The sequence below is a fragment of the Bos taurus genome, chromosome 3, assembly GCF_002263795.3.
Source record: "Bos taurus isolate L1 Dominette 01449 registration number 42190680 breed Hereford chromosome 3, ARS-UCD2.0, whole genome shotgun sequence".
Taxonomy (NCBI): domain Eukaryota; kingdom Metazoa; phylum Chordata; class Mammalia; order Artiodactyla; family Bovidae; genus Bos; species Bos taurus.
In genome coordinates this window covers 48,999,983-49,012,701 of record NC_037330.1, presented here as the reverse complement: position 1 = coordinate 49,012,701, position 12,719 = coordinate 48,999,983, and the positions used below count along the sequence as shown (strand labels likewise).

The 12,719-nt window shown below is 36.4% G+C and overlaps 1 protein-coding gene across 1 annotated transcript in view; it reads left to right on the top strand.

Annotated features, from left to right (window-relative positions):
- ABCD3 (ATP binding cassette subfamily D member 3) overlaps positions 1-12,719 on the top strand; it is an 89,395-nt gene that overhangs the window by 57,466 nt on the left and 19,210 nt on the right. The window contains exons 8-16 of the mRNA NM_001105396.1: positions 2,286-2,342; positions 4,606-4,748; positions 7,668-7,737; positions 9,945-10,014; positions 10,106-10,203; positions 10,316-10,407; positions 12,026-12,117; positions 12,204-12,267; positions 12,396-12,459. Coding sequence (NP_001098866.1) covers positions 2,286-2,342; positions 4,606-4,748; positions 7,668-7,737; positions 9,945-10,014; positions 10,106-10,203; positions 10,316-10,407; positions 12,026-12,117; positions 12,204-12,267; positions 12,396-12,459 — 750 coding nt within the window. The remainder of the gene's footprint in view (positions 1-2,285; positions 2,343-4,605; positions 4,749-7,667; positions 7,738-9,944; positions 10,015-10,105; positions 10,204-10,315; positions 10,408-12,025; positions 12,118-12,203; positions 12,268-12,395; positions 12,460-12,719) is intronic.

Here is a 12,719-nt window from a genome sequence, read left to right as displayed (position 1 = left end):
GACATTTCTCCAAAGAAGACATACAGAGGGCTAACAAACACATGAAAAGATGCTCAACATCACTCATTATCAGAGAAATGCAAATCAAAACCACTATGAGGTACCATTTCACGCCAGTCAGAATGGCTGCAATCCATGTCTACAAGCAATAAATGCTGGAGAGGGTGTGGAGAGAAGGGAACTCTCTTGCACTGTTGGTGGGAATGCAAACTAGTACAGCCACTATGGAGAACAGTGTGGAGATTCCTTAAAAAACTGGAAATAGAACTGCCTTATGATCCAGCAATCCCACTGCTGGGCATACACACTGAGGAAACCAGAAGGGAAAGAGACACGTGTACCCCAGTGTTCATCGCAGCACTGTTTATAATAGCCAGGACATGGAAGCAACCTAGATGCCCATCAGCAGATGAATGGATAAGAAAGCAGTGGTACATATACACAGTGGATGTCTTCCTACCCATTTCTCCACTTCAGTATTTCTAATTCTAATAGCTCATTTAATTAATAGTCAAAAAATTTTCACAAGATATTAGTATATTTCAATTTTTCTAATTACTGTTTTTCCCCCTTTCCAGAATATTGCCAGAGCTTTTGACTCTGACCTTAACCAGTGTTCTTCATGATGGTTATATCAGCTCTTACTTATTCTTCTTATCTCACCATCCTTACAGTTTTTGCTGTGATTTTCTCGTGAAGCCATTTTCTTTGCCTTTACTTCCTGCATTAGCTGGGAAATGCAGTGGTCATCTTGAAGATTTCTGCTTAGCATTACCGCCTCCCCCTCTTCCTCTCAGATGCCCCATTTCCCATCTGATCCACATGACTGCTCTTGATCTGTGGTCGGAACTTGTCTCAAAGAGGACCACTTATAGTATCTTGCCTTGGGCCACAGTTAATCCACGTATCCAGTCTTGAGACAGAAAACTGTATACAAGGCGCTGGGTCACAATGGAAGACTAGGAATACTTCCTCTTCAGCCTTGTGGACGAAGAAGTACAGGCAGGTATTAGAAAAGTAATGTGTATTCACAAGAACTTTACCCCTCTTGATAGGCCTACTACTAAGATGCCTTTTTCACTTCATGCCAAACTTTGTCCTTTATTTAGCTCTTTCTTTAAGTCTTTACTGATCCAAACTCTAGAAACTGAGGTAGCAACAAATTGCTCGGTAATCCAGCTGCCTTTTTCCTCTGCCTTTTACCACATTTTAAAGTTTGTTCTCCATGTGTGTGTGGTGGTTGGGGTCGGGAAGGAGAGATGCTGTATATATTATTCTGGTAATTTTGTAGACCTTGTTGTGTATTCTTTATTACATCTTGGCACTTGAGTTAGTCCATAGCTCAGGACTTATCACATCTGCAATAAAGAAAAATGTTAGCATATTAACTAATTGTAGTGGTGCTATATACTATAGTATATTTACTTTATAAAATATGTAATTGTTTGAACTCTGACTTAAACTGAATCATTATTTTTGTCAGTAATTTAAGTGCACTTGAACTTTATATGTATAGGTAAGTATGCCTAACTTCTTGATAGTTCATAAGACAGGAAAGAAAAGGTTCATCTTAGTACAAGCCAATTATGAGCCAACCCACCTATCCTAGTAATGATATAGATATTAGAAAAGGTGGCTATGGACTTAAATGAACACGATTTGGGTTTCTTGAAAAACACTTCAAAACATGTACAACTTTTGGTATGTCAATTAAATTGTCTCTATGTGAAGAGCAGTAAATTAATGTTATTTTAGTTTTAGGAGCTTGAGTTTTAGATCATAAAATTAAGATTTATAAACTTACTCAACGTATTTCAACATATAGATGTTGTGGTAAAGTCTAACATCAAGAGCAGAAAGAGTCTCTCATTTTTCAGATGAAGATATATAGAAACCAGAAAAACAGGTAGTAGATTTGGGGTTATAACTCAGATCATTTTCTTGCATCTTTATAGTACATTAAGAAATTGCTAAGTAAGTAATGGTTAGTTGTCACAGTAGAGCTATCTTAGTTGATGGAAAGTGGTAAATATTTTCCCTAATTGATGGTCAGTAGACATTGGTCAGGCTGTCTCCATTTTGAGCTTCTTGAGAATAAGAATTGTGTCTTTTATGTATTCATCGAGCTACGTACTGTACAGTACCTTGTACATAGTGAGAACTCTATGTGTTGACAATTATGTGTTAAATGTTGACTAGCATTGTGTATTTAACATGCTTATTAGCTATCAGTGTAGGCAGTTTTGTTCTTTTTAATTCTGTGCCTTCTGATGTTTATTTTACAGCCATTTTTAGACATAGTTTTGTATATCTTCAGGTTAACCAGTGCAATAGGAGCTCAGGTGAGTTTACTTTTTCTGTCTTTTAAATTGCTTTAATACTGTGCTGTGAATAGCTGGATGGTTTGTTGGAATTTTTATGTATCTCAAAGAGTGTGATTTTACAAGTGTAGCTAATAAAGTCTGGTTATAAAATAATACTCTACTAGAGATTTTTAAAGTTTTCTGATTCAGCTTTTCAGTTTTTCTTAAGCCAGACACTTGGAAAATTTTTGTGGTTTTAATAACCAGAAATGCTTAAACATTGAACACACCTGTATTTATTGTTGCAAGGTAATGCCTAAAAGGGGCTTCACTGGTAGCTCAGCTGGTAAAGAATCCATCTGTAATGCAGTAGACCCCGGTTTGATTCCTGGGTTGGGAAGATCCCCTGGAGAAAGGATAGGCTACCCACTCCAGTATTCCTGGGCTTACCTGGTGGCTCAGCTGATAAAGAATCCGCCTGCAATGTGGGAGACCTGGGTTCGACTGCTGGGTTGGGAAGCTCCCCTGGAGAAGGGAAAGGCTACCCTCTCCAGTATTCTGGCCTGAAGAATTGCATGGACTGTATGTATAGTCAATGGGGTCGCAAAGAGTCAGACACGACTGAGCGACTTTCACTTTCTTTTTTATTTCAGTGCCTAAAAAGAGATTTGGAGACAGCTATTTTAATATGAAATATGAATGTTTAATTACATTTAGAATGACTATAACAGTTTTAATAGTATTTTATAATAATATAAATTGTTGACTGTCCCATGAGGTCATCTTATTAGGTCTCTTTGACATTTGTGTTGATAAGATCTTTAAATGTTCTGAGTATTCTTATTGAAGTCTAACTTTAGTCATTTAATATGTAAGATTATTGTTATATATTTATAACACAATCATATAATAATTTGGTTGTTTTATGTATATATATATACATATTTATGTATATATTTTTGTGGTTATTAATAAATAATTTATATAGTGACTTTTGTTCCATTTCAAAACATTGGGGAAAATAGTTTTTTATTTTAATGTTCTTGTCTGTCTTCCTAACCTTTTGATACCTCATAAGTTGGGTTAAATCATTTTTATAACTTGTTTTTACTATAAATAAGTAAATAGTCTTAATGCCTCTTATTGGTATAACTTTTTATGGTACTTATTACATGTTTATAACACTTAAGTATTATATTTATATTTAAAAATGTCTCCATATATTCTTATTTTCTGATTTTGTATTTCTTAGAGGTAGAGACTATGCTTTAGTTATCTCTTTTATCCGTACCTCTAGTAATTATTGAAAAGCATTGAATCAGTCACATTGAATTTAAAAATAATACACACCATATTCCAATTTAATATATGCTATATTCCATATACACTGTCTGAATAAAAAGATGAGTAAGACACAGTTCCTACTGAAGAGGAGTTATGATCTGGTGAAAGAATAGATAGTCAAACAGTTGTAATGGAGAGTGATAAGCCCAGTAGTGGAAGTGAATAATGTCTTTAGTGTCCAGAAGAATTGGAGGTGATACTGGAGCTGCTTTGAGGATAAGTCAGACTTTTTTAGATATGTCAGGCTTGCTAGACAGAAGAACAACTTCACTGAGTAGCATGTTCAGGAAACAATTATTTCAGTATGGCAGAACATAAGGATATATATGGGAATGAAGAGTTTGAAAAGGCAAGCTTGAAGCTTCTCTCTTGGAAGGGTCAATGCATATGGAGATACTTTACCACATTATGGCAGCTAGAAGCAAGATGCCGGAGAAGGGAAAGGCAAATTGAGCTCATTTGCAGGAACTGAGCTTGAGGTTACAGAGAAGTAAACAAAAGATGTACAGTAAATATTTGGAAACAGTATCTAGGACTGATGGGATTAGAGATATAAATTTGGGAGGCAAAGGGAGCAAGAAAAGGAAACCTCAGGCAATACTAACTAGTGAGAAGGTGAAAGAGAGTTCTGCACATTATTGTGGAATCAAGAATATCAAGAAGAGCTCCGTCAGAAGAGTTTTTAGATGCTGTAGAAAGAGTGAGGACTGCAATTAGGAGTTTTTAAGTGAGCAAATTTGGGAGAGCTGGGGGAGAGATGTATGGTGGGAGGAGAAGTAAATGAGTAGTGAAAACAAAGAGGCCCAGTGGGTATCTTCTTAGAAAAGAAACAAGGGAAAAAGTCAAAAGAGTGATTTCTTTCAAGGTAACTGGAGTTAATTATAAATTGTGCATGTTGCATTCAGTGAATTTATGATATCCTTGATCTTTGTATATCTTTCTCTCCTAATAATATCAGGGCCCAGCAAGCATGATGGCCTACTTGCTTGTTTCTGGGCTATTCCTAACTCGAATTAGACGACCCATTGGTAAGATGACAATAACTGAGCAAAAACTTGAAGGAGAGTATAGATACGTTAATTCTCGGCTCATCACAAACAGGTAAGGACAAATGTATTAAATGTATTTAACTGTACTAAAAATTCCTTTGTGTGGATATTGAAGTCATATAAGCCAACTCCAAAAAATCTAGTAACGCTGTTACTGAAATTATGTCTCTGTGTATTTACTTTTTTTGAAAATATACATTATGAAGGATATTGGTTTTATTAAGTAATCTTAATAACTACATTTCTAACCCTTTTTCTTATTAACTATTTAGTATCCCTGATTGACCTCTTCGTGTCTTCTGTTGGCTAATTTTCTGTTAATTTCACATAAAGCAAAGTCAGAAATTTTAATTCAAATTTACTTACTTCTTCAGAGAAAATTTTATCTCAGTTTATCCACAAGTATTTTTTGTTTGAGTCTATATTTGGAGCACTCAAAGTTAATGCAGTCTCCTTGCATGTGTCTCTGTCTATTTTCCAGATAGTTTAAAAATCCAAAGTAGGGAGAAGTATTGGGCTTTAGAGCCAGCCTGCCTAGTTTCCAAATCTACCTTCTCCACCTATCAATTATATAATATATGACTTTTGGAAAGTTATTTATAGTTTCATTTTTCTTATTTATACTAGGTAGCTAATTCAGGGTTGTCATGAGGACTAATATGATATATATAAAACTTCCAGCACTGTTTTTAATGTGTAGCAGGTACTCAATAAATTTTCTCATGTATTGATGATCTGTCAACCTTAAGTCATTTTGAGTCATATTTATTTACTACCCTGTTGGCATTACAGAATTATTTAGGAAATGGTCTTTTAAAAGTTCCTTCTTCCTTTATTTCCTTGGATTGATAAAACAGTACTTACTGGTTTTAAATAGGCTTTTTGTGTTGTAGGGAGGCAGAAGAATAAAAGGTTTTGTACAGAGGTGATTTGCCAAGTGAATGAAAGAGCTATTAGCTAGGATGTTTTCCAATGCAAGAAACGGAAAACCCTGACTCGGGTGGCTCCAACAATAAGGACATTTACTACTTCACGTAAAAACTCTTAAGATGGACCAGCTCCAGGCACAGCATGCTCAGGGTGTCTGACTCTTCTCCTGACTCTGTTCTCCTCTATATGTTCCCCTTTTCCTCTGGCTAATTATTTTTCTGATCATAGGATGGCAAAAGCAGTTCTAGATCTAGATCCACCAGCCCTCGTCTCCTGCAAAAAGTCCAGAAACAAAAGCAGCCACTTTTGCTGTCTCTTTAAGAGAGTGGGAAGCCCCCACAACAACTTTCTTTTCACATCTCATTGGCCAGAATTATCACTAAAGCAGTTACAGCGAAGTCACTGGCTTAGATCAGTTGGAACTCTTTCCCCTTTGGATTGGGGCTTGAGGCTGTTCCTCAACCACTTGGGTGCCTAGAAAAGGATACAAAACTTTAAGAAAATTGGGGTTCTCTTAGGAGGAAGGATATGGAAGAGAAAAGATGCTGAATAGGCAGTTGTTAGTATTGTGGAAGTTCTGAGCTTTCAGGTTTTAAGTTTAGGATAAAATGTTCAGGAGAAGTAGGGTTCTCACCTTGTCTTTCTCAATGGACTTAAATGTGTGGAGGAGGTAGAAGGAATTAAGAAATTTTAGGTACAGAATTGTGTTAAACTAGGATTCTGATACCCTGGGGCTCTCTGCTGCTGCTGCTAAGTCGTGTCAGTCGTGTCCGACTCTGTGCAACCCCATAGACGGCAGCCCACCAGGCTTCCCCGTCCCTGGGATTCTGAAGGCAAGAACACTGGAGTGGGTTGCCATTTCCTTCTCCAATGCATGAAAGTGAAAAGTGAAAGTGAAGTCGCTCAGTCATGTCTGACTCTTAGCGACCCCATGGACTGCAGCCTACCCAGGCTCCTCCATCCATGGGATTTTCCAGGCAAGAGAACTGCAGTGGGATGCCATTGCCTTCTCCTTGGGGCTATTATTGTGTAAAGGAAACTGGGAAAGGCTAGTCAAACATGATGCAACTATATGGAAAGTTAATTTACTTAAAGGTATTGAGGTAAGGGCTACCTTGTTTTTATGATGCAAAAAAAATACAGGTACATTTTAGACTAGAATATAATGTTCACATAAATTTTTGAGGCGGGGGAAGAGACTTTTAAGAAATATTGTGTTTTAACTTTGCCTTCTAGACTCGCATGTAAATCTTTCCTTTCCTCTGCTGTAAGAGATACTTTGCTGAGACAGTTTGCATCAATCTGGGTAGAGTAGAAAACTAGATGTTAGGGTCAGATACAAGTTATAATCTCAGCTGTTTAACTTGTCAGCTGCATGACTTCTGCACATTAACTACACTAAACCTTTCTTCACTCATAAAATGCCCTTTTTTTCCTAGTTAAGATTGTTGTGGCCCCTGTGTACCCGTTCAGATCAGCTCAGGGAAAGAGGAATTGTTGTGAGGATATGGTGGGGTTCCAAGAATAAGGACAACTGTGCAGCTAGGCCTCCTGGGAGCTGGCAACTGTCAGGCGGGGAGGAATTAATTTGTTTTTCTGTCCTTTAAAGGCTATATGTCATGCATCACTACCTGTTTTTTCCCTAACTCTTGTTGTCTCCTTTAACTTCTGGCTCAGTTTGTAATCTGAGATGGCTGTCCCAGTCCTGCCTTCCTATATGTCATGGTATCTTCCTTCTTGTTTCTTTATTCACTTTTCTGAGAACTAGCTCAGCACATCTTTTCCAGCCAGGCTACATGTGGGATGTGCAACTCGTGTCCAAAGTGCAGCCTGTGATGCAGTCAGGTGTATCAGTACAGGTGTAACTGTGCTCTGATCAGTTGAGCTATGTATAGATCATGGCTTGAGAAGTACCCAATAAACTGTTAGTCACAGAGTGTTCATTTATATACAAATACTTAGTCAATAAATATGGTATTTTAAGTTATTTTCTAGGCTTAAGTAGCATTAAAACTAATTGCTAAATTATTTTCCTTAATAGTGAAGAAGTTGCCTTTTACAATGGAAATAAAAGAGAAAAGCAGACAATCCACTCAGTCTTCCAAAAACTGGTAAGATAAACATGTTGGAGGCTCATGTATGTATGGAAAAAAAAAATCTTGACCTGTGCCAGGATACATATATACCTTTAATCTTTAAAAGATTTATTTTTAAATAGCTATAAAGAATTTTTATGCTGTGTTTTCCTAAAAACTATCAAACCAATACGTTAAGTTGCCCAGTTATAAAAATGGGTAGATTTATTAAAATAATTATCATGTATTTTTGAAGTGGTTACTTAGGAGTCTTATTTAATGATAAACTTAGTGATAATTACAGAAAGGATTTGTTCTGTAGTATTTCTGGGAATACTGTGAGCACAGTTCAGCAAACATTTTCTGTAGTGGGCACGATAAGTACCATGTATGGTTTAGGCTTTTCAGGCCCTATGGTCTCTCGCAACTATTCAACTCTCTCCTTCAAAGTAGCCATATGTAAATGAATGGATGTGGTATGTTCTAATAAAACTTATTTACTGAAGTAAGTGGCAGGCTGGATATGAACTGTGGATCATAGTTTGCTGGCCTTTTACTTAGAATATAAACATTGTTTCTTATGTAAACAGTATGCAAACTATGCTTCGGTTTTTATCTACTTGCCACGGGGAAGATTTGAATTTAGTTAATTTTGTTGATTATTCATTCAGAAGATACGGAGCACCATCTAAAGGGGTCTTGCGTGTCCAGGTGACAGTGGTGTGTAATGGACCAAATCCTGCCTTTAAGGAGCTTACATTTTAGTGGAAAGTTTTGAAATCAAATACATATTTGAGGTGATTTTTAAAGGTTAAAGAAGTTGTTATTTTAAATTATTTAAATTAAGGTTAAAGAAATTGAGTTTTTGTCTGTTTTATGTTTAACATGACTGAAATTTGATAGCATTCACTGATAAAATGCATTTACGGTAATTGTCTAAGGGACTGCTGTTAACTAGTTCACTCTTCACGTGGCTTGCCCATGCTTTTGCATTAGAGTTCAGCCCCGAAGTTAACACCTTTTGAGGCCATGTCTTCTTTGATTAATCCATCTAAAGTGACCTTCACCAGTTACTTCCCATTTTAATGATCTGTTTTTCTTAAAAGCATTCATTACAATTTCTAATTATCTTGTTTTTTTACTGGTTGTCTTCTTCATTAGAATGTAAATTCCATGAGCTCAGGAACCTTGTCTTTTTAGTCACTGTTGCGTCTTCATCGCTGAGCTCAATATATAACATCTGGCATTCACTGAATAAATGTTCCAGCCATTGCTCTTTTGCAGAAGATATTAAGAGCAAGCTACCTTGTACTCAGGAAACCCACATTTTAGTGGGGGGGATATAAACAAGTAAACATATTTTATATGCTTTCAGGTCATAGTGAATTCTGTGACCAGAAATAAAATGGGATAAAGTGGTAGAGTGTGATGGGGGCTGTTGCCAAGCAATTTAGGATGACAAGAAAGTCTCTCTTGAAGGTGGCATTTATATCTGGAAATCAGTAATCCTGACAGAGGAAACAAGGCGAGCAAAGGCCTGAGGCAGAAGCATGTTTGAGGAACCAGTTATTTCTGGAGCTCAGTGAGAAAGAGCAAAGTAGAAGCAGATAAGGTTGAAGATAGAGCCCAGTGGCAGATCATGCAGGGCCTGAGTAATCTGATAGATGAAAAAGTCAAGAACATTAAAAATGCAGAATAAAATACATTTTTAGATTTGCAATTTTGGGGTAATGCATGCTGAGATTAAAACTACAGACTCAAGTTATGAGGTGTTACATTAGCACTTGGCTCAAATTGAATGTAGTACAAGTCTTAGCGAAAGACCAGGTGTTTCCAACTAAAGTAAAGCATTGAATGCTATTTCCAGACAGCTGGTTTCACCTAAATTATCTGTTTCTGTTTTTTGTTTGTCTTGATTATCAATTTTTGCCTATATGTATCCGACAGTATTATGAATACAGTATCATTGTACTAGTTCATGCAAGGGACGCCACACACATATTCTTTATGTTTTCCACTCTGTTTGCATAAAAATGGATTCATGAAGGCTTTGTTTGGCACCTGTTCTGTGATCAGCATTGTGCTCAATGAAATGTGATGTATAATGTAATCAGAAATTATAGGTACTCAGTAAATATTTGTTGAATGCATAAATTATACAGTTTCTTGTGTCCTCATGGTGGATTAATTTTTCCTAATACATTGGAAGTATATATATATATTTTGTTTTTGCTTTCTGTCAGGTGGAGCACCTACATAATTTCATTTTGTTTCGGTTTTCTATGGGCTTCATTGACAGCATAATTGCCAAATGTAAGTATGCTTTAAAAGAGATAGTAGAATGGAATTTGTGGGGCAAGTGAGGTGGTGTTGATGTTTTTCAGTCTTAACTGTTTGGTTTCAGACCTCGCCACTGTAGTCGGGTACCTAGTGGTCAGTCGTCCTTTCTTAGACTTGGCTCACCCTCGACACCTTAAGAGCTCACACTCGGAGCTTCTGGAGGTAAAGTGGTAATGGTAGTCAGACTCAACTGAAATCTTAAAAACAAAAATTTTAAACAGCTAGTTGTAATCTTCGAAATACAAGTGAAAACTAATATTTCTTTCTATTTCAGGATTACTACCAAAGTGGAAGAATGCTTTTGCGAATGTCTCAGGCTCTGGGTCGAATAGTTTTGGCTGGCCGTGAAATGACTCGATTGGCTGGGTGAGTTAAGATTTGTAATACTGAGCAACTCAGAGAATCTTTTTTTTTTTTTTTTTAAGATGTTATCCTTAATGATTGTGACCAGTTGAGGTTGAGATAAGGAGCACCTGAATCCCCATATTTCCTACTCTTGGAAGCTGGTTTTGATAGAAAATTAGGAAGATTTTTTTCTGATAGTGTGCTTTTCATGTTTCCTTAAGATAGCTGTTTTGAGCCTTAAACTAGGTTAGTTGTTCTCAAGCTGTCTGCTCTGTGAATACTGGTATTCAGTAAGATGGGAAATGTTGAATCACGGCAGTCTTTCCTTAGTTTACAGAAAATTAAGTTAGTGAATAAAATTTTTTCATTTGGACTTTTTTGTCCCCTACCAGAGATTTCTTCCCCTTAGGTCTTTGGTACTGGTAATGCATAAGCAAGGATGAAATTTATTTTAATGGAAAAAAAAAAGAAAAGTTACCTTGTGGTAGCTCTAAGTCCAGTTGTAAACCGGTCAAGGTGTCTGGTAAAATTATTCTTAGACCATCAAATGGAATTAAATATTTCAGAATTTCAAAGTTTAGTATAAAGGGCTTGGTATGATATTTAAGACAGCACATAATGTAAAAAAGCCTTAAGTTTCAGGTTATCTGAAGAAGTTGAATGACTTTGGATCTTTTCCAGGCCTGTGATTAATTTGCGTTATTTCCTCTATTCCTTCTTCTCTACTCCTTTAGCAGTTAAGGTCTTCATGACAGGATAGAAGAAGCTGTGACTATTGTGCGGAATCGTTCTTGAGAATGCTGAATTTCTTCCAACTTGTTAATAACTTCCTCATGCCTTTACATTTCCTGGCGTAGAGGATGCTTCCATTCCTTTAGGAGGTTTCTGCTTGTTATTCACAGGACAACTCTGTTTGCTTCTCTGGTTAGAATGCTTTCTCCTTGGCCGTCATGCCATTCATACTTTTCAACTTGTTGTCAGTAGTTGTGCTTTCTCTCTTATCACCACAGTGATTTCTCTCTAATGTTAAGAACACTTCATCTTTTCCCCGCTTCAGAGGAAGAAGGAGAAGGATCTCTCCAGTTCTTCCCTGTTTGCAGGAAAGTAGTGTGCATGTGGCATACTTAAAATAAATGATGTCCTCAGAGAGAAAGGCCAGCTTTATCCAAGGCTGCGTAGCTCACCCCAGCAGGAACTCAGGGTTCGTGCTTCACGAACCCTGAAATGCCACTAGCATGTGTCCTTTTTTAGTATTTACTGGAAAATTCCTTAAAGTCCTAGTGGCAGACAACCTTCTTGACTTGCCTATTAATAAAGTCAGTATCTATTGAGGTGGGATCCTATGAGACCTCTTTTCTTAGCCCCATCTTCCTGCTCTCCCACTAAACCATAATAGTAAAATGTGTATAGTATCACTAATACTTGTATAATGTCACTAATGTTGGTGAGAATTCTTTTACGTGATTTCATTGAAACTACATAATAAGTTTAGAAACTTAAGTCAGGTTTGTATAAAATAAAAGAAAAGAACTTGATGTTACATGTCAATTATATTCAAATTAATAAAAATAAAAGATACGATAGCCTTTGGAGTTTTGCTTATGGCTTTCTTTGTTTCTTTTTCTTTTTTTAATTCCAGCTTTACTGCTCGGATTACAGAATTAATGCAAGTACTAAAGGATTTAAATCAGGGCAAATATGAACGCACTATGGTCTCACAACAGGAAAAGGGTAAATATGAATGCACTCAGTCATATAAGTTTTTGCTGACATGGCTTGATGCTTTAATACTTAGTTTTCCATTTAATGTGTTGAAGGAGCACAAGACATTCCCTTGATACCTGGAATTGGAGAAATCATCAATACAGATAACATTATAAAGTATGTACAGAAAAGGGTTCTTTAGCTCCATAAACATTTGTTAAACTACACAGTAGCCTTTCTCTTTCAGCTACATCTACTTAGTGTTTAACGTCAAACTATTCTCTTTTTATTAATTTCCTCTATAGATTTGATCATGTTCCTTTAGCAACGCCAAATGGAGATATCTTGATTCGAGACCTTAATTTTGAAGTAAGTTTTTACACGGTTATATAAAAGCTTAAATCATCTTCAAAACGTGAACTGAGAAACTGTCGTCTGAATGTTTAAAAGAATTTTAAGGCTTCACTTAGTCTCTGAATCCACAAAATTGCTTTAAAAAGTAAGCCTTTGTAAAGGAGGACTGCCTTGGAGTAAGGTATTGTAAATCTCCAGTTACAGAATAAATCAGTACTAGGGATGTAATATACAACATGATAAATATAAAAATAATACTGGATGTTATATGTGAA